This window comes from Microcaecilia unicolor, chromosome 13 (genome assembly GCF_901765095.1).
Source record: "Microcaecilia unicolor chromosome 13, aMicUni1.1, whole genome shotgun sequence".
NCBI classification, from domain to species: Eukaryota; Metazoa; Chordata; class Amphibia; order Gymnophiona; family Siphonopidae; genus Microcaecilia; species Microcaecilia unicolor.
In genome coordinates this window covers 73,646,853-73,667,420 of record NC_044043.1, presented here as the reverse complement: position 1 = coordinate 73,667,420, position 20,568 = coordinate 73,646,853, and the positions used below count along the sequence as shown (strand labels likewise).

The following is a 20,568-nucleotide window of genomic DNA, read 5'->3' as shown; positions in this document are numbered from 1 at the left end:
AGTGCTGTTGTTGTTGGGGTTTTTTTTAATGTTCTGGGTATTTATTAATTTATTGTAAACCACTTTGGTATTCATTTCAAAGGCGGTGTAACAAATGCAAAAGTGGCATTTAATATGCTCAGGTGGCACGTGATTGTGGGCATCCAGTTAAAGAACTGCCCGTATTAGGGATCAGAGTGATCTCACAAACGCTAGATTGATGCCAAGACTTAAAGCTGAATCATAGAATTTCATTATCATATTACTGATTGATTCATTCCATGTCTGTTTTCTAACTAGCTTAAAATTTAAACACAAATGTTATTGGCAGATTGGCTCCAAGCTAAAATCTCTATCATTGTGCAAGAGGAGCAGTGAACTGAGCTAGTAGGTGGTACTAGCCAACCACCTGGCTGCTTATTGCTTTCTCCTGTCCCTTTACTGTTCAACTTCTCCTCAATGGGATACATCGTTTTGCTTTCTTTAATCTCTTTGTTTATCTACCCAGATCAAGGTCAGGTACTACCACTGTATATGAGGGCTTCTATAGGGCTACCCAATAAGAAGTATTATGGGGGGACACACAATGATCCTGCCTGTATCTTAACGCCTTCCTATGGCTGCATTACAACTCCCACTAACATATTTTTTCGGAGTTGTTTTTCTGATGAAGCTTTCACAGCTAAATCTGTGGATGGAACAGGACAACCTGAGGATATAAATCCTCACTTAGATACATGATGGATCCCCAGGTGTAACTGAGGCCTTGACGAAGCATTAATAGGTACATCTCTCGCTCCCAGGATCATCTTACTCGTAACCTTTTACTTTAAAAGCACACACAAGGTGCCCCAGTGATTACCCAGGGAGAACAGTTTTGCATAGATAGGTCGGCTTGACAGAACACTTCTGTAGGGTTTTGTTTCCCCTCTCACTAAAAAGTTAACATGTTCTTCAAAACGAAACACACCAAATTGGAACTAGACCCCTGTTTCTGTATGCAAAACCAGAGGAGGAGCGAGGGTCAGGCAAAAAAGTACCCCAAGTGGTAACGGGCACCTAAAATAAATACCAACCATTTGAAATCAGTAACATTGGCAACACTAATACACCTGAATATTATTTTTTGCTGAGCCAGTGCCATAGCCACAGGGGGGGCCCTTGGGGTCCTGGATTCCCCCCCCCCCCCCACCACCACACACACACTTTGGGCTTGAGTTCTCCCCCAGAACTGCATGACCCCTTTACATTTGCTGATGGGGATGCCAAAGTGCTAAACCCCTAAGGGTAAAATTACACTGGCTTCCACTCAAAGAACGTATCGCATTCAAGGTATGCTCTCTAATTCATAAAATCATTCACGGAGATGCCCCAGCCTACATGTCAGACCTGGTAGACTTGCCACCCAGAAACGCCAAAAGATCATCCCGCACATTCCTTAATCTTCACTTCCCCGTCTGTAAAGGTCTCAAATACAAACTAACGCATGCGCCAAACTTTTCTTACCTGGGTACACAGTTATGGAACGCATTGCCGCGCAAATTAAAAACTAGTTGGGAACTAACTAACTTTCGTAAATCCTTGAAGACCCACCTCTTCAACAAGGCATACCACAAAGATCAGCAGCTGTAAATGTCTTCTTTATTATAAACTAGTAAAAAAGGCCTGTTTCTGACACAAATGAAACGGGCGCTAGCAAAGTTTTCCTCAGAGTGTGTATGTTTGAGAGAGTGTATGTGCGAGTGTGTGTGTGTGTGTGTGTGTGTGTGTGTGTGTGTGTGAGAGAGAGAGTGAGTCTGGGTGCAAGTGTGTCTGTGAGAGAGAGTGTGTGTGTGAGAATGAGAGTGTGTGCAAGTGCGTATGTGAGACACAGTGTGTGAGAGAGAGTGTGTTTCACACAGATACAATGTGTGCGAGAATGTGTGAGACACAAACTTTCTGTGAGACTGAGTGCATGAGACCAAGAGAGTGTGTGAGTGACTGTGTGACACATAGAGAGTGAATGTGATACAGTGTGAGAGACAGTGTGTGAGAGTGAGAAAGACATTGACTGTGAGAGAGTGTGTGTATGACAGAGATACCTCCCCCCCTCCCCTCTCTGGTGTCAGGCCCCCCCTCCCTCCCTCTCTCTGGTGTCAGGCCCCCCTATCTCTCTCTCTGGTGTCTGAGCGTTACTGTGCAGGACGCTGAGCTCTGGCTGTGCTTCAAGGAACTGACCAATCCTATTTAATAGAATGCACCTCCAACATTCTGAAGCCGAGAAACCTCATGTGGTTGGTCACTTCTGCTTGTGACGAACCCTGAAGTACTCGAGGGCGGAGCTTACAGAGATGGAGCCTGAGCTTCAAAAGCTTCAAACCCTTCACTGAAGCCAGGGAGTCAGCTTCAGAACGTTGAGGTTGGTTTTTATTATATAGGATGCTTGTTTAAACTCTTTATTATGCTATTCACGCACTTTATGCAACACTGATTGTTATCTTCCAATCTCTATCTACCAATAACGATACATTGTAAGCCACATTGAGCCTGCAAATAGGTGGGAAAATGTGGGATACAAATGCAATAAATAAATACATATGGGAAGTTTTCAAATAAATTAAAAAGCTGTTCAATAAGTAAAAAAAGAAAGAAAGAAACAGCTTTAGACTTGTTACAGATGGACCAACAATAAATAATGACAACGTGGATGCAGCAGCTTATAGGTTTGCTTGCTTTGTTTCAAGTTTACTACAGATGACAGCTGCGCAGGGAATGGAAACAAAGATTAACCTAATTGGCTTCCTTGCTTACTGTGGACTAGATAGGCTCACTTCCACTCATTGGCGTTCCTAGGGGGGGCGGTGGGTGCGGTCCGCCCCGGGTGTACGCCGCTGGGGGGGTGCCCCGCGCGCCTGTCCTTCCTTCGTTCCATGCTCCCTCTGCCCCGTGACAGGTTACTTCCTGTTCTGGGGCAGAGGGAGCATGGAACGAAGGAAGGACAGGCACGCGCGGCACCCCCCAGCGGCATGCACCCGAGGGGGGGGTTCTTTCACGTGGGGGGGTCATGCTGCATCCGGGGGATGCTGCACCCGGGGGGTGGGGCGCATCGACGATCCGCCCCGGGTGTCAGCCCCCCTAGGAACGCCACTGCTTCCACTCCTGTCTATTAAACTTCCTTGGCTGACACTGCCAGCAACTGCAGAAGGGAAAGAAGAGGAAGGAAAGAGAGGTGCAGAATTGCGGAAGGGTGTGGTGAAGGCCAAAGAGGGAGAGAGGTACTGAATCAATGGGGGGGGGGCAAGGAGGGAAAGAGATGCTGAACAGGTCAGATAGGGAAGCGAGAGGCCCAGTGAGGGGGGTGAGGAACAAAGAGTACACGGAGAAGAAAAGAGGTGCTGGACTTGGGGGGAAGGAGAAAAAAAAGGAAAGAGAGAGGTGCCAGGCTCCATGGGGAAAAAAGGAAGAGGGAGAGGTGCTGGCCTGGTACTGCAAAGAAAAGACAGAACAGGAGCAAGGGAAGAGAGGGGAACACTTGCTGGACCCCTGGGGGAGCAGTGGGAGGGAAGAGAGGGAGAAATGCTGTCCAGGAGACGGAGATAGGAGGGGAGAGCAATCAGAAGGCTCGGAGGCAAAGACAGAAGAGAGAGAGAGAGAGATGCTGGCACATGGTGAGGGGAGAGGGGCACAGTACAGTTATGTTGGACAGGGCAAGAATAGGGAAACAGAGATGGGAGATGCTCAACATAGCAGAAAGTCAGGGTTGATGCTGGGTCAGATAGGGATGCCGAGAGAAAATGGATGGTGAACATGGAGAGAAAAGAAATACCAAATGGACAAGGAGACTCTGGCAAGACAGTTAAGAGAAGAAAGAGGAAAGCAGAAACCAGAGACTAGAACCAACACAATAAGAAAAATAAAATGACCAGACAAAAAAGTAGAAAAAAATGAATTTTATTTTCTATTTATTGATTGGAATATATCAGTTTTTGGAATGTGCATCTGCCAGAACTTGTTTTACACATGTCTGGGACTCGCAAGAAAAACCTTATTCATTGGCCTTCAGCATTGTAGTAGTGGTAAATCTCCAGCTTTGGGATGGGCCTCCTTGGCATCTCTGATATTCTTAGCCACTTTCAAGCCTGGTGCCTTATCCTCCGATGGACCTATGCAACCTTTCAAAGCAATATATGCAGGTTAGAAGCGTTTTATTCATGCTAGGTGGATGTTTTAACATTGTTCTCCCTTAAACGTTTCCATGTTCTTCCATGTGTACCTTTATCCACACTTAGAGGGAGCCTTCTTATTAGGAGGTAGACAAATGTGTGCATAGATGGCATTTTCAAATTTTCAGATGCACTTTTCTAGCAAAATCTATCAGCAAAAACAGCTGCAAATGATCACGTCTCCTTTTACCTGACAGCCATTTTCAATTCCTTTGAAAAGTAGTGCAAAGTTTGTGAGTAAACAGCTGCGGGCATGGACTGTACCCCTAGTCAGAGCATTTGAAAATTGCTCCATTAATTTCACATCTTTAAATGCATTAGGGTCATCTTTCATTAATACAGCAGCACTTCTTACCCTAATCCTGTGCATACCAAGTAAAAGCCACCATTGTCGCAGTTCAAATGTGGCTCCACTCTAGGGCTGGAGGTATGGAAAGGCAGAACGACTTCACTGTCAATATTCAGAAAAGCTCTTCTAGAACTGAGCCAGGGAAAAATAGAATTAGGGTGGAGCCCCACAGCCTCCCATGTAAATTGGGGTCAATATTTAAACCCAGTGGCGCACATTTTTTTTCCAACGCCAGCTATGGCATTTTTAACATTAAAAAAACCCCAACAAATTCTACGTGGACAGGCAATAAATATACATAGAAAGCGCCCGCCACCAGCAGCTACACATACAGCATTAATATTCAGTCCAGGGAAGCAAGGGTTCAAATCCTACCAATGCTCCTTGTGATCTTGGATAAGCTGCTTATCCCTCCATTGCCACAAATACACACCTAGGTGCAGATGCAGTGTACTAAGACTCAAGTGTGATGCAAACATTTTGCTTTTCAATGCTTTAAGCAAAACATGCACTAATGTATGAGAAACACCAGATAAACGTGCACATTGGTCTGGGCTAGTGGCAACCAGAGTGGACAGACAATGAGCTGGCAATAAAGAGCTATCCAGCCCTGGATTAACCATGAAGCAAAATAAGCACCTGCTTAGGGCACCAAGAGAAGGGGGCACCACAGAGCTTTTTTCCCCTAGCTATCAAGCTCTTAACTCCTTCACTGCCATCTGCCACAAGCATAATCCAACGTGAATTTCCATGTTTTTCTAATCATTATAAATATATATGATGTTTTATTTCATACAATGATGATTTCTCAGCACTTGTCTTTTCAGTTAAGCAATGGAAGGGCCAAGGGGCATCATTGTTGGGCTTTGCTGAAGGCATCCGGTAGACTTCATTTGGCCCTGGGGCTATCAAAAGTTGATTAACTTAGATGGGGTTCTATTAGACCAGTGATGGGCAACCTTTTGAGCTTGGTGTGTCAAAATTCGCGAAAAAACCGAGCATAACTCGGGTGGTGTGTCACTTCGAGAAAAATCTACTAGGACCGCCCCCGGGCCCCCCCTACCCGAAATCGCTGCCCACCCGAGGTCGCTGGGCCCCCCCTCCACCTGCTACCGGGCCCAGAACTAACCTTAAAGCCTCCTTTCACGTCGCAGCAAGCAGCAGCAGGGCAGACCTCTCCTCCTTCCTTCTGTGCTCTGCCCTCGCGGACGTTACGTCAGGCGAGGGCGGGACACGGAAGGAGTGGCCTGCCCTGCTGCTGCTTGCTGCGACATGAAAGGAGGCTTTAAGGTTAGTTTCCAGGAGTGAGGGAGGGCGGACCACACTGCGGCGGTGGCGCGTGTCATCAAAAATGGCTACGCGTGTCAGTGCTGACACGCGTGTCATAGGTTCGCCATCAGGGTATTAGACTCTAAAGAGCCTTTTTAGTAAGCAGAAAAGGCGCTTACACGCGCCCAACATGTGTAAAATTGGAGTTACTGCCCGGTTACCGTATGACCTTTCCAGTAATTTCAATTTCGGGGTGCGTCTAAAAAATATTTTTTATTTTCTGGCATGCGGCAGCTACGCGCATCAAGTGGCATTTCATGCACATAGACCATTACTGCCCAGTTACCGCGTGAGTCTTTACCACTAGGTCAATAGCTTGCGGTAAAGTCTCAGACCCAAAATGGCCGCGCAGCAATTTTCGTTTGGCTGCACATCCGGTTTTGGCAAAAAAAGGGCATTTTTTTTGTAGGTGCGCTAAAAAATAATTCTGTGCGCACCCAAAACATGCGTCTACACTACCGTAGGCCATTTTCAGCGCACTTTAGTAAAAGGACCCCTAAGTTAACTTTCAAATTTCAAATTAGGAATATTATCAGGAAGACCTTCTTCGGGTTGAGATTATTAAAGCATTTGAAGAAATTGTTATCTGAAATGGATTTCAAGACAGTTTTGCAAGCTGTGTTATTATTGGTGCTAGATTATTTTAATTCATGTACTTGGGTCTTTCTAAATCGATGATTCAATCTCTTCAGCTTGTGCAAAATGCTCTGCTAGGCTTCTGACAGGATTGTTGAAATTTGATCACATTACTTTGTCTTTGAAGGAATTGCACTGGCTTCCTGTATTTTGGCAAATCAGGTTTAAGGTGTTGCCCTTGATTTTTAAGGGTTTGAGCAATGATGCACCCCTGGCTATAGCTTCATCTTTAAGATTGCATCAGCCATCTCGTACTCTGTGTTCTTTGCGTAAACTTTTATTGGACAATCCTTCAAGTGCGTTAGGCTTGAAGCTGACTGTTCAGTAACAGGGGGATGAACAGAAGCAAATGCTGGCGCTAGAGGCTGTTAGCGCCATACTAGCGCCGGCGTTTGCTACCGCCCCATGATCAGAGCCCTCGAGCGCGTGAAATAATGCGCTCTAGGGCTCTGAATGCAACTAGCATGCAAATGCATGCTAAACAGAGTTAAACATATTCGTCCCTAATGATCAGCGACCAGCGCGCCAAAGATTGGCGCGCTGGCTGCAGCAAACCCTATGCCAGCTCAGAGAAAGAAGAGCAGGGAACAAGCTTTGAACGCTGCAGCACCGAGGACCCCCGCCAGCCAAACCAGGGGCCCGGATGAAATTTGCGGAGGCCCAGGCCCCCATGACCCCCCCACCCCCGTAGCTATGCCCCTGGTGTGTGCACTTATAATAAGTACATATCTATTTGTTTAAACAGAGAGAAAGATAACAGCAAAAATTACTATCAAGGTTTGTACGGTTTTCTGGACAAACATTTTATTTTAAGTAATGCATTCTATACACTGTACAGTGACTGTGATATATAAGCATAGCTATTTTCATACATTTTACTCTCATAAAGTCCTTTATTTTACAATAGCATTTGTATCAGGGGTCAGGGATGTGGAAAAAAAGGAACGGGGTTACCAATGAACTAACAAGGTACACAGCGAAATAGATAAATATGCCAAGCCTTTTTTTTTTTTTCTTTTAAATCAGGCATTTATAAACAAGAAAGCATACATTAATTACATAAAAATAGTTCTAGAATAGTAGAGTAAGTCATAATATTGTTTTTTTAGCAGCAGCATAGGAAAAAAAGAATAAAAACTGTGTTGAAATGATATTGGCTGTTATAAATTTTTTCCTTTTCTGAAAATATCGCCCTGTTTTCTTTGTGTGTGTGTGTGAAATTCGTTGACTAAACATAAAAACTGTCCCATCCCACCCTCACCCCTCCCTGCCCCCAATACACAAAGGAGGAAAATAATCAAGACACGTAGGGCTTTTTGTTAATAACAAAATACTTTACAATGAAAATAATAATAATAATAAAAAAAATCCTGTATACATGAACTGTAGTTGAGGGGGTCGGGGGAGCAAACCCACATTTATTTATAACCTGTAAAATGATTTTCTAACAGATTGCAAAGATTTGTCTTAGTCAAAAACACAACTCATTAAAATAAGACAACTACAAGTAAGAAAGTTTCTGAAAAAGTAAACTCCATATACACGTATAATACAAGTGTAAAATAAAAATAAAAATAAAAAAAAAAGTATTTACATGTTGAATTTACTTTGTTTTCTGTTTGTACATTGGCTAATTTTTTTTATGAAAAGCAGAATGGCATGTATATTAATAGCTGCTCTAGAGATATATTATTGCTGTTTTTTTTTTCCAGTACAGAAACATTGATCGAGTGATATTAGGCTTGCAGCGGTCAGCATTTTCTGAAATGCTAATTGCTGCAGGCATTTTTGTACCCGGATGTTCATCAACAGGCCTTACCGAGACACCGGTGCCGAATATCCAAGTCTCCCGAGGCTGCCAGAAGTTATCCCAGTCCAGCTGATATTCAGAGCCACTTATCCAGGACAACTTGCCTGGACAGTGATCCAGGCACAAGCACTGAATATTCGTGATGCCTGGAAAACTTTTGGGTCTGCCCGACTCCACCCTGGACCACCCCAACACCAACCGGATAGCGTTACGTTGGTCAGACAGGATACTCAGTGGCAATATCTGGTTAAGGGCCCTGTGTACTAAAGCGTGTTAGCATTTTTAATGAGCCTACAATTAGCGCGCACGCTGTGTAGGCACCAATAGGGAGATTGTAGGTGTGTACACCGTTAATGCGTGTATATGGTTAACGCGCATTAAAAATGTTAACGCACCTATAACGCGGATAGTAAACAGGGCCCTAAGTGTTGCTGAATATCCTGTGGGGTTCATGGTCAGCGAGAGATAAGCAGATAGAAGCCACTCCTACCCGGACATCTCCCGCTGAATATTGACCCCTGCGTATTTAAATTAGTCCCTTACATAATATATTTGTATGAAGAGAGTCAACAGCTTGCTTAATATGTCTGTAAATAACGCGTCTCTTTTATTTATCTTATAAAGGGTGCTAGGAATTGTCCTGCCCAATGTTCCCTCTAAGTTGCGCAGGAGTTGTCCAACCACATTCTCGCCAGAGGAAAGTGGTGCATCAACATTGTGTTTTCAATTACTAGGGACAAGCAGGTTCCCTGGAGAACTTGCCTGTCTCTCACTATTTAAAATGTGATACTGAGATACCACCCCCTATTGACAGGAATGTGTGTGGAGGACTCTCAAACAGCTTAAAGGGAACATTGGTCCTCCCAGCACACCCCTCGTTCAGCTGCTGGAGGACAGATGTGCAGTTTTGCATAAGGGGCAAGTGTCCAACTTTAAGCAGCTCTGATTTTCAGACTCATCAAAAGAGGCAACTCAATCTGGTACCCAGACCTAGAAAGTGTAAGTGCATCTTGTGAATCTTCATTGTGCCTAATATCCTGAAAAACAGACCTGTTTATGACCATCAACCACCAACCCCATTTAAAAGGAACACAGGTTCCTATAAACACAAGCTTGGTGTGAAACCCACATAGCTTATTTACTATTTTGGATATCTATAGAAACCCAGATTTCAGTGCATTCTCTGGTAAAAGCACCATGCACGCTCTGAGGTGGATGCCCTGGCCGTCAATTTTTCCACCTAGACTACCATGTCTTACACACTCTTTAGGAAATCGCTATTAGCAAAGATCAGAGTAAAGAAAAATGTAATGACGGATAAGGATTTAAAGGGCTTCTTTACTAGCGCAGAGGTTATCATGCACATGAGCTAATAGCTACCGCTTGCTAAAACCAACCAGCATGGTTAAAATCCCACGTTGTTTAATGAGGATCGGGGTGGGGATAGAGCGTGACCTGAACGAACAGCATGTGCTGAAGACAGTGTGGGTGTCTTGAAAGCCATCTGAAAAGATGGTATTAAATGCCCCAAAAAAAGGCAAACGCCAATATCTTGAAGCAATAACCCCCCCAGATCAAGACATCCCCACCGAACAAGACCACCCCCTAAGCAAAACCCCCCGCTGATGCAAGCCCCCCCCCCAAGGATGGAAACTCAACCCTTCCCCGCCGTCCACTCCCCAAAAACTTACTTGGGGGTATCCTTGGTAGTCTAATGGACAGGTTGGGACCAATCATATCTCCACTTCCATCTGAATTCAAAATTGTGTCTATCACCCCTAGGAATAGTTTTGTGATACTACCACTAGAGGTCAGTTTGCCAAATAAGGAGCGATCAGATCCATGTGGTGGTGGGGGGAGCTTGCATTGGGGGCATTCTGCTTAAGGGGGTCTTGATCATGAGGGTTATTGCTTGTGATTGATCGGTAGGAAGCTTGTACTGGGTGGTCTTTATTAGAAGCAGTATTGGGAAGATCTTGAACAAGGTGACTTGCACCGGGCATCTTGATTCCTTAGGGACTGTCTTGATCAGTTTGGAGGGGGGGGTCTTGATCGGGGAGAGATTATTGCTTAGGGGAAGTCTTGATTAGTTGGGAGCCTGGCATCTAGCAAGTTTTGAGTGTGTGTGGGGAGGTCTTGATCAGAGGGATTATTGCTCGAGGGGGAGGGGTCTTGCATAAGAAGGATCAAATTGCATAAAATTTGTGTTTTTAGTGTGTGTGTGTGGGGGGGGGGGGGGGCTTGCATCAAATGCTTCAGGAGATAGTACAGGTGCATCATCCACTACCTGGCGAAGCATCTGACACGGGCTTCCTGCGTTATAAATAGTAGGCAGGTACAGACCATACTCCCAATATTTACTGTACAAGCTCTGCATTTACCACACCTTAAGTATTACTACTAAAGTGTAGTAAAATGCAAAAATTTGGCTCCTTTAGTAAACATCTCTCAAGGTCCTATCGTACCAAATGCCATAGAGAGATGGAGCTCTTGTGTGTATGTGATATGAATTCTGCTTTGCAACCCATGTGTCTGAGTGATTTAGGGGCCCTTTCACTAAGCCGCACTAGGGCTCACACTCAGGTAGTGCGTGCTAAATCGACACTACTGCCGGGGTAGCGTGGGTGCCCTGCAGTAGTTTCGAAGTTAGAACATGCTCTTTCCCGCACTAGAAATATTTTTTCTATTTTCTACCGCGGGGGGGGGGGGGGGGGGGGGGAGTGTTCATGGCGGTAATTGGCAGCATGGTCACATGATTACCGCAGGAGTAGCGCGTGAGCCCTTACCGCCAAGTAAATAGGTGGCATTAAGGGCTCAGGCAGCAAACTGCCATGTGCTACTTTTAATATTAGCACACGGCCAAGGCCTTTTTACCCACTGCTGAAAAAATGGCCCGGCAGGCGCTAATTTAACGCGCCCAAACTAGCACAGGCCACTTTTACCGCAGCTTAGTAAAAGGACCCCTTAGTGTTTTGCTTTTGGAGACATCCATAGACCAGAATCCATGGATGGGCACACTGGCGTGACAGAGAAACTCTCAGCAGGCTTACTAAGAAAAAAACTGACATTGAGAACCCTGGCTCCAATTAGTTTTAGCCAATTATGCTTCTTATGGGGAGTTCCAACTGACAGACTGTACAGCTCATGCAGCAACACCCGAGTTTGACTGGATGAACTCTTTAGCACTGAGAAATACCAGTTTATGTGTAGGGGAGCTTGCTTAAGTCATATCTTGCATATTAAAGAGACATAAGACCAGTAATAGGACATCAGACATGCCAAAAAAATCTGAACTGTAGTGGTCAATTTTCATTCTGCAAAGCAATTTTCCAGGCCAGACTAAAACTGAAAAGAGAATCTATAAGGCATCATTGCGTAAGTACAGGGCTGTTCTCTGTGTAATTCTTTAGAACTGGCAATACCAGAACAGCAAGACAGTACTGAAAGGTTACCTAAAATCTTCCAGAGAGAAAAAAAAATGCACTGTTTAGCGTCCACTGAAGAAATGAATGCAAAACGTATCTCCTGAAATAAGGTGGAAACCGGCTTTATGCATATCATGTAACAAATAATAAAAAACTGTTTATAATACAGTAATAATGCCCATTAATGAATATCTATCTATCTATATATATATATATATATATATATATATATATATATATATATATATGGCAGAGATTTTTTACCTTTCATGCATATGAATTTCTTTTTAAACAACTGCAGAAAAAACTACAGAAAAGCAAAAATGAAGAAAAACTTTCTGGGTGGGGTATTAAACCGTAATTTGTCATGAATGTTCCTTTGACTTTCCTAGTGAGAAGGGGACATGGTAGTTTGGAGGTTCCCAAAATCCTACAAAAAGCTGTACCCTGACCCAAAAAAGATTTTTCCTTCCAATCTCTTCAATGGCTTTCATCTTCCCCCATTTTTGAGATGTCACAAACACTGTGTGTTTGTGATGTGTTTATGTACCTCACTGTAAAATAATTTTGCGTTGTTCCCTGCTGATTAACGGTCCCTGTTATAGCCAGGGCTAGGACACTGGACTCAGGCAAGTACGTCTTACGATATTTTCTCACACTCTACTGTAAATAAATATTGTAATGTGAAGATCAGATTGGTGCCACTGGTTTAGGCTCCATCGGAAACTTTACAGGGGTCACATAAATAAGCTCTTACAATGCTGAACAAGGCAATTATTTTCATGTGCATGTACTGTTCACATGTTTGGTGGAAAGAAAAGGTGATTTTGAGGAACAAAAATGAACATAATACCACAACTAGAAAACTGGACAGCTTTCAAGCAGTTTAGCAAAGTCTGATTAAGCACAAAAAAATTGTCCATTTGTTAGTACTTGTATGTCTATAAAGTTTCCCTTGTTGAATAAGCACCAGATTGACTTGGTAACCACATTTATTAGAACTCCGATATTCACCAACATTTTTTTTTTGTTGTTTCTTTTTTTTTCCTTTCTTTTTTTTTTAAGAACATGTTTAAGTCTAACAAACTGGGTTGGGGGGGGGGGGGTAAGAGTGGGGCTGGTGAGGAGAGCAAAACTGCGGAGAAACTGGTTTTTACAAAGTGCAAAGTCTAAAACAAAAACAACAGTTAACTAATGAACTAAATGACACAAGAATTGTAACGTTGCTTTGTTTTTCCAGTGCTGTGGCTTCTATCCCAAAATTAAAGTAATTTTAGTTCTTAAAATGACACCCCCTACCCCCAACACCGAATCCCCGTAGTAGCTGATGTCAGATGAACAGATGTATGAGCACACAAAGTTGAGGCAGGCAGAAATCGATGAGAAGGTAAATACTGTGTTTTGAGAATAAAGACTAAACAAAGCTACAAAAACCTTTTCCAGAGGACCACATTAAAGATTTCAAAATGATTTCAAGATGGTTGTCTTCTTTTCACATCTTTCAACCAACTTGACTTTCCTTCTCTCTCACATCTATCGGCATTCATTATTTTGTTCACTGCTTCTCTTCTAATTTTTTTTATCTGAAATGCTCTCAGGTGACATGCGATTAGAACACATCGGTTGAATCATAGCTAGTCATCTGTAGGCTACGGACAATTTTGGAACACCACCATTGATGAGGCTGAAAAGGTGTTCCTTTCTCTTACTTGTAGACATGTTGCTGGACCAGCATTTCTTCCGTGCTCTCTCATGATTTAGCAAGCGACTGGAAAATAAAACCGAATTACCAAAAAAAACAAAACAAAAATCTTCAAAAATTCTCATATGACTATATCCAAAATTAACTGTAGCGTTGGCTTCCTAGTGCGTTGCATGGAACAGAACATGAAACCCTCCCCTGCCCCCCCCAAAACCAAAAAATGGTATATATATATATATATATATATATATATATATATATATATACATCTCCTCAAATGGGTTCACACAAGAGCTTCCCAAAGTCACTAAAACTGGGCCATCAAGGTTTTCAGGTTCGTTATATATATGTATATAAAAAAAAACAGCAACTTGTTTTATTGTTATTAATACCAAGTCTTTATAATGTCTTTTTAAATTTTAAATAGCTTATTATAAAACTTTATATCCAAAAGTTTCCCAGCAGGCACAGGAGTCAAACCCTGGTCTCCATGCCTGCTATCCTCCAACCTTGATTCTGTCACTTGTTGGAGGCGGGTCAAGTAGAAAAAAAAAAAAAAAAGAAAAGGGTTCTTTTCGTGGTGGATCCAAAATAGTTTTTGTTTTATAAACAGTTGGTGTGTGACAGGCACAGTCAGATGCTTGTGCTACGTAGACTGAAAAGAGACATACTGTCAGTGCTTCATTTGTAAAGAGTAACATTTTCTCTCCAACGAATAGCGTCCATGTTTCTTTATGCATCTCTGACGCATGCTCCGCTACGATCATCCAGGCACATTCACGCATTCTTCCTTACTGTGCAGACATGGGAACTCTGTTTAGGCAAAGACACTGTAAAAACAAGTTTTTGCTTAATTTTTGCAGTTTTTTGTGGCATGTTCACTGCTGGACTGGTTGCCCGATTTAGGCCACAGCTGGTCCTGGAGTTCTTTGATGACCTTTTCTAAGTGTTTACAAGCCTCTCGCTCATGGAGAAGGTCGGCACAGAGCTGTTCCCTGTCTGTCTCTGCCTGCTGAAGCTTTGCTTGGAGATCCTCAATCTGAAAGAACAAAAGAAAGACATGTAGATATTTAAGCAAAGAAGGAGATACTCAGCCTGCACTGAAAGCTACTTGACTGAAGACAAACTCTGTAACTTTGGTTTCATTATCATCACCATCTGTTCAGCTCTCCTAGGAGTACGTACTATGTAGCACTTTACAGGGATCTACAAATTTTTTTTTTAGTATAAACAAACTATGGATATGAGCCTGACCCCTACCCCATATATATGTACATGTATCAGATGAATATTCATTCTGGATATATTGTAGACCTGTGTTGAGGGGCCCTTTTACTAAGCTGCGTAGGCGCCGATGTGCACCCAATGTGCGTCAATTTGGAATTACCGCCCTGCTACCACGTGGCCTGGGCGGCAATTTCATTCTGTATGCGCATCCCAGTAGGCGCGCCGGAAACGTGCCAGCGCGCGGCACTAACCGGGCGACAATCGGCATTGTACGCGCACTGATGATTACCGCCCGGTTAATGTGTGAGACCTTACCACTAAGCCAATGGGTGGCGGTAAGGTCTCAGACCCAAAATGGACATGCACCAATTTTCATTTTGGCGAACGTCCATTTTCGTCCCCCAAAAAAGGCCTTTTTTGCAGGTGCGCTGAAAAATGAACCTGTGCACGTTCTATACATGCATCTACACCAGCGCAGGCCACTTTTTGGGCGCACTTTAGTAAAAGGACCCCTGAGTTCAGTGAATTAAGACCCTTCATTCTTTTAATGCATGCTTTAATACCAATCTACTACTACTACTTATCATTTCTATAGCGCTACAAGGCATATGCAGCGCTGTACACCATACACAAAAAAGACAGTCCCTGCTCAAAGAGCTTACAATCTAGATAAGACAGGTAAACAGACAGAACAGTTAAGGGTAAGGGAATAAAGAGGTGAGGATAAAAGGACAGGACAGATGAGCAGTGGTTAGGAGTCAAAAGCAGTGGTAAAGAGGTGGGCTTTAAGTTTAGACTTGAAAACGGCCAAAGAGGGGGCTAGACGTATAGGCTCGGGAAGTTTATTCCAGGCGTGAGGTGCAGCAAGATAAAAGGAACAGTCTGGAATTAGCAGTAGAGGAGAAGGGGACAGATAAGAGAGATTTATCAACAGAACGGAGTACCCGAGGGGGGTGTAGGGAGACACGACTGGAGAGGTACTGGGGAGCTAAAAGATTTGGAAACTAAAAGTTTTGGAAGCCAAGCAAAATAGCGAGAAGCAGCAACACAAACCAAACACCACCAGATGAAAAGTGTAGTGGGCCCAGGATTGAGCAATCAAGACAGCGGAGCCACAAATCAGAGTAAGCAGAGTTTATTAAAGGACCTGGCATGGCACAATTTGTCATTATTGATTGTTTGAGTTCACTGGGTTCAGCAAAGGCATTTTTTCCCTCTCTGCCCCAGTGTTTGCTTGTTTAGTTTTTTCCATTATATCAGCCAGAGGTTTTACCGACTCCTGATGCAGGCTTTTTTAGCCGAAACACAGTGACTGTGTCAGGTCCCTTTAATAAAAAGGCTGATTTTATGTGCATGCCTCCTTTATGTGTTTTTACTCCACACTTTGCTTGCTGCTTTTGGATTAGTTGGGGCAGAGTTGCCCCTTTTACTAAGCTGCGTAGGCGCCTACGCGTGCCGAATGCACGCCAAATTGGAGTTACCGCCTGGTTACCGAGTGGCCCTTGTGGTCATTTCAATTTTGGCGCGTGTCTGCTACATGCGTCTGAAAAATATATTTTTTATTTTCTGGCATGCATAACGGACGTGCGTCAAGTGGAATTTGACGCGTGTAGGTCATTACCGCCCAGATTCTTTACCGCTAGGTCAATGGCTGGCGGTAAGGTCTCAGACCCAAAATGGACACATGGCAATTTTGATTTTAACGCACGTCCATTTTCGGCAAAAAAAAAGAGGCCTTTTTTTTACAGGCACACTAGAAAATGGATTGGTGCGCACCCAAAACCCGCGCCTACACTACCGCAAGCCATTTTTCAGCGTGTCTTTGTAAAAGGAGCCCCTAGTGCCTTACGACCCCTGACGCAGGCAGGTAGCCGAAACATGAGCCTGTAATAAGCTTCCCCTGATCTGTGGCTTCACCACCTTGGTTGTTCCATCCTGGGCCCACTACGCTTTTCATTTGGTGGTAAAAGTTTTGTAAGCCTGGGTACAAGCATAAGGTACGAGTTAGGGTCCCCACTTTGCTTCTAAATTCTCCAACACTCGCTGGAGCTCAACTTTATGTTGAGTTTTCTGTGAAATGAGAGGAACTATGCTCTCATTAAAGCGAGCAAGTATATGGGATGGATGTTTAAGTGATGCTCAGGTGGGTCAGATGTGAGATAAGTTGGCAGGTCTACTACAAGGTGGGAGGGGGGTAGGGAGAGGGTTGAGAGGGCCGATTAAGGATAGAGTTGCTAAGGTAAGGTTTGTTTTGTTATTATAAGCTGTAATTTGTTGGATTATTCCAGAGGATTTGCTTGAATTGTGAGAATGCATTATGATATTAAAGTTTGTGATATGCCCAGCTTTTTATTAACAACAGAAAGAAAATAAAATTATTTTTAAAAGTACGCTCTTATAAGGTTTCCATATTATTGCTCTGCTTCTCATTCTCGTGTGAGACATTTCCATATTCCCTCTAATTTGGTCCCCGTCTTCCTATTTTACATTCTCAGCTCTTTTTCCCATTTTGAATCCTATGAACCTCTAATTTACTTCACCTCCTTATATACATAACCAGTGTGACCCTTCATGTGACCTAATCCAAGACTGCTTTCTCTGACACTGAAAGGGGCCTGTGCTACTGTCTGATGTACTTCCCTCCCCATTACCTCATCCCTCAGCTGAAAGAACACAAACACTCTGTGAAACTCCAGTTGACAGACTGAACTCCTCTCTAACACCCTGCCATGTGCAGAAGACCTCATTCTCAAACAGCTGTTCGAACATCCGTAGACTTCAGTTTTGGATCAACTCCCGTAATTTGCCACTTCATGACATCACAAAATCTGGGCATGCTAACATGGGCCTTACCACAGAAATGCGCTAGACACTACTGGCCTTTGTAAAAGCCCCCTCCCCCACCCCATTTCTTAGTAGTCACATCCCATCCACTGAGCTTGTTCCCTCCCCGGTCTCTTACACTCAGTCTAGGGTTTGCACCAGGTCAGGATCATTCTAGTCCAGGTAATACCTAGGCGGACTGCAATAAATTCATACACAATCTAAGAAATAACATAACCCAAGGCACAGAACATTAATAATATCCCCAAACTCTTTCCATTTTGCAATATAGTTAACATAGTAGGTGATGGCAGATAAAGAAGACCTGTACGGTCCAGCCAGTCTACCCAACAAGATAAACTCAAAGCATAAGGTATGATGCGATACTACATATGTATATTTGATTTATTCTTGCCATTTTCAGGGCACAGACCGTAGATGTCTGCCTGGCAATAACCGTATTCGCTAACTACTGAAGCCGTCACCAAAGCCCACTCCAGCCCATCCAAATCTCTCCAGCTATGATTGAAGCACTGACCATAGAACTCTGCCTGGCACTGGTCTTGTTCTCCAGCTACTGAAGCTGAATCTGTCCGGCCATGATTAGGGCACAGACCGTAGAAGTCTGACCAGTACTGGCTTTGCTTCTTAATTACTGGTATTGCCATCAAATCACCACCAAGCTTGTTTGGTTCAATGCCTTCCATATAGGATTCCTTTATGTTTGTCCCACACATTTTTTAAATTCTGTTACTGTTTTCATCTCAACCACCTCGCACGGGAGAGCATTTCAGGCGTTGATGTTGAGGAGAAGCCTGTGATAGGTATTGATGGGACAGATAAAGTATTCCTTCAGAGAGCAATCCTTCTGGGGTGAACAACTGGGGTCCTTTTTACATACCATCCTTTCTAAGCACACTGACATACATACATTAAGCAAGAGGGTGAGTAAGTGAAAAGCAAGCTGTGAGAAAGCCAAAATAAAGTCACCCTCATGATAGAGAGTGTTCTGTCCTTAACTAATCAGAATGGCAAAAGAACGGAGGAAAGGAGAGAGACAGAGAAGAAGACTGATATTACCACAAGCTGCAGGAATGTACTACAGGGAGTGTTTAGGGGGGGAAAGAATTACAATTTATCTGCTAAAATGCAATGTTACTGTTTGTCCTGAGCCACAGCAAAACAAAAAAAAAACTGAGAGAGACTTGTGAAGTCTGAACCTCATATGAGATCAGCATTGCCTGCCACCCAGCTTTACTGAAGTGGAAACCAACAGCAGGCAACACCCATCGCCCAGTCTCGTTGTGGCTATGTTTAGTCTGGCTGGCCTCTTATCAGACCGACATCCCATGAAGCTGGGGAGGAAGTCTGCATCACTTCCTGCCTGTCGTCTCCTGGGGTGCCGCAACTCAGATCTCTGCAAATCGAGACACTCCCCTTCCTCTTACTAACAGGACTGGAAAGAAATTATGTTATTTTAAAACTGTTCCTGAACCGTTAGCTTTTGAAGCAACCTTGTCATAAGAATTTCAGTTAAAATTCTTAAAGCATTACGAAGGGGCGTAGCCAGAATCAGGGAACAGACTTGGACAATCTGATCCTGATGGAAGAGACACAGAAGATTCCCCAGGCCTCCATTGCTATATTCTATTTTCTTACGTATCAACAAAACAGGTGGCAGGTGATTCCTTCTTACTGGAATGACTTGCTTCACCTACAACTGTTTTGTAGAAATTTACATGGCCTAACAGAGCAACCACACTACACCATTCTTTACAGAAATTCTGGGGAGTGTCTGTACCTTCAAAAACAAGAGCTATTTAATGGAGCATAATCATTAGACTTGTGAAACCTACAGACAAGAGGCCCAGTGCAAACACCATCGTTAAATGCATGCACTCAACCTCATTTGTTGCAATTTTAAGACAACATGCATCTTGGCTAGAGAATGACACGGGGATAAAATTTGTCCCAGTCCCCATGGGTTCTGTCCCCACCCCATCCCCGCAGGCCCCTTTCTCCATCCCTGTCCTGTCCCCTCAGGCCCTGTCCCTGTCCCCGCCCCCGTGGGCTCTGTTCTCATCTGCAGAAGCCTCGAACACTTATGATTTTATATTTAAATCTTTTTATTAAAGTATAAAAAGAAACAATATGCTGTGCAACTATTGTGTATAAGTTACAAATACAAAACAATAATAACAATGAGCAACTATAATAAACCCTCCCACCACCACCATCACTCTTCCAACCCCAATCCTAAGGGTGGATTAGGATTCCTTGGGTAGTAGCTGACTTCTACTACCCAAGAAATCCTAATCCACCCTGTTAAAATGCAACCCATTCTGTATGCCGTAGAGGAAAGAAATATGCCCTGTGAAGCACTGTTATGATTTTTTGATCTGTGGATGAATATGAAGTCATCAATAATCTCAGAATTCAGTCTAGCTCTCCTGTCTTTCACAGTCCCTCCTGCAATAGAAGATGTCTTCTTAGAAGATGTGCTGGTAGCAGGATGTACAGGATCCCCCAAGCAAATTTTGCTAGCTGTGGCCAGCATGTTTGCTTGTTTTTCCAAAAATACTGTCGCCTGCATCAATCAAACATAAATAACAGTCCAGTAGATTAAGAGGTTTCAAAACAGAAAGTGACACAGGGACAAACTCCCCGTCCTCACGGGCTCTGTCTCCATCCCCACCCCATTGGATCTATTCCTGCCCTGTCCCTGAGGGCTCTGTCCCCATCCCCAACCCCGGGGTCCCCATCCCCATGTCATTTTCTGATCTTGGCACCAGCTTTCAGGGGCCCTTTTAATAAGCCGTGCAAGTGCCTATGCATGCCCAAGGTGCACCAATTCCAAGTTACCGCCCGGCTACCATGTGGCCCTTGCGGTAATTTCATTTTTGGCGCACGTCCACTACGCGCTTCTGAATATTTTTTATTTTCTGGCACGCGTCAGCTATGCGCTTCAAGTGGCATTTGACGCGCGTAGGTCATTACCGCCCAGTTAACGCGTGAGACTTTACCTCTAGGTCAATGGCTGGCGGTAAGGTCTCTGACCCAAAATGGATGCGCCGCACTTCCATTTT

At 43.7% G+C, this 20,568-nt stretch overlaps 1 protein-coding gene across 1 annotated transcript in view; it reads right to left on the bottom strand.

The window, feature by feature from the left end:
• Positions 1-13,703: 13,703 nt before the first annotated feature.
• SKI (SKI proto-oncogene) overlaps positions 13,704-20,568 on the bottom strand; it is a 203,530-nt gene continuing 196,665 nt past the window's right edge. The window contains exon 8 of the mRNA XM_030185936.1: positions 13,704-14,471. Coding sequence (XP_030041796.1) covers positions 14,283-14,471 — 189 coding nt within the window. The 3' untranslated portion in view covers positions 13,704-14,282. The remainder of the gene's footprint in view (positions 14,472-20,568) is intronic.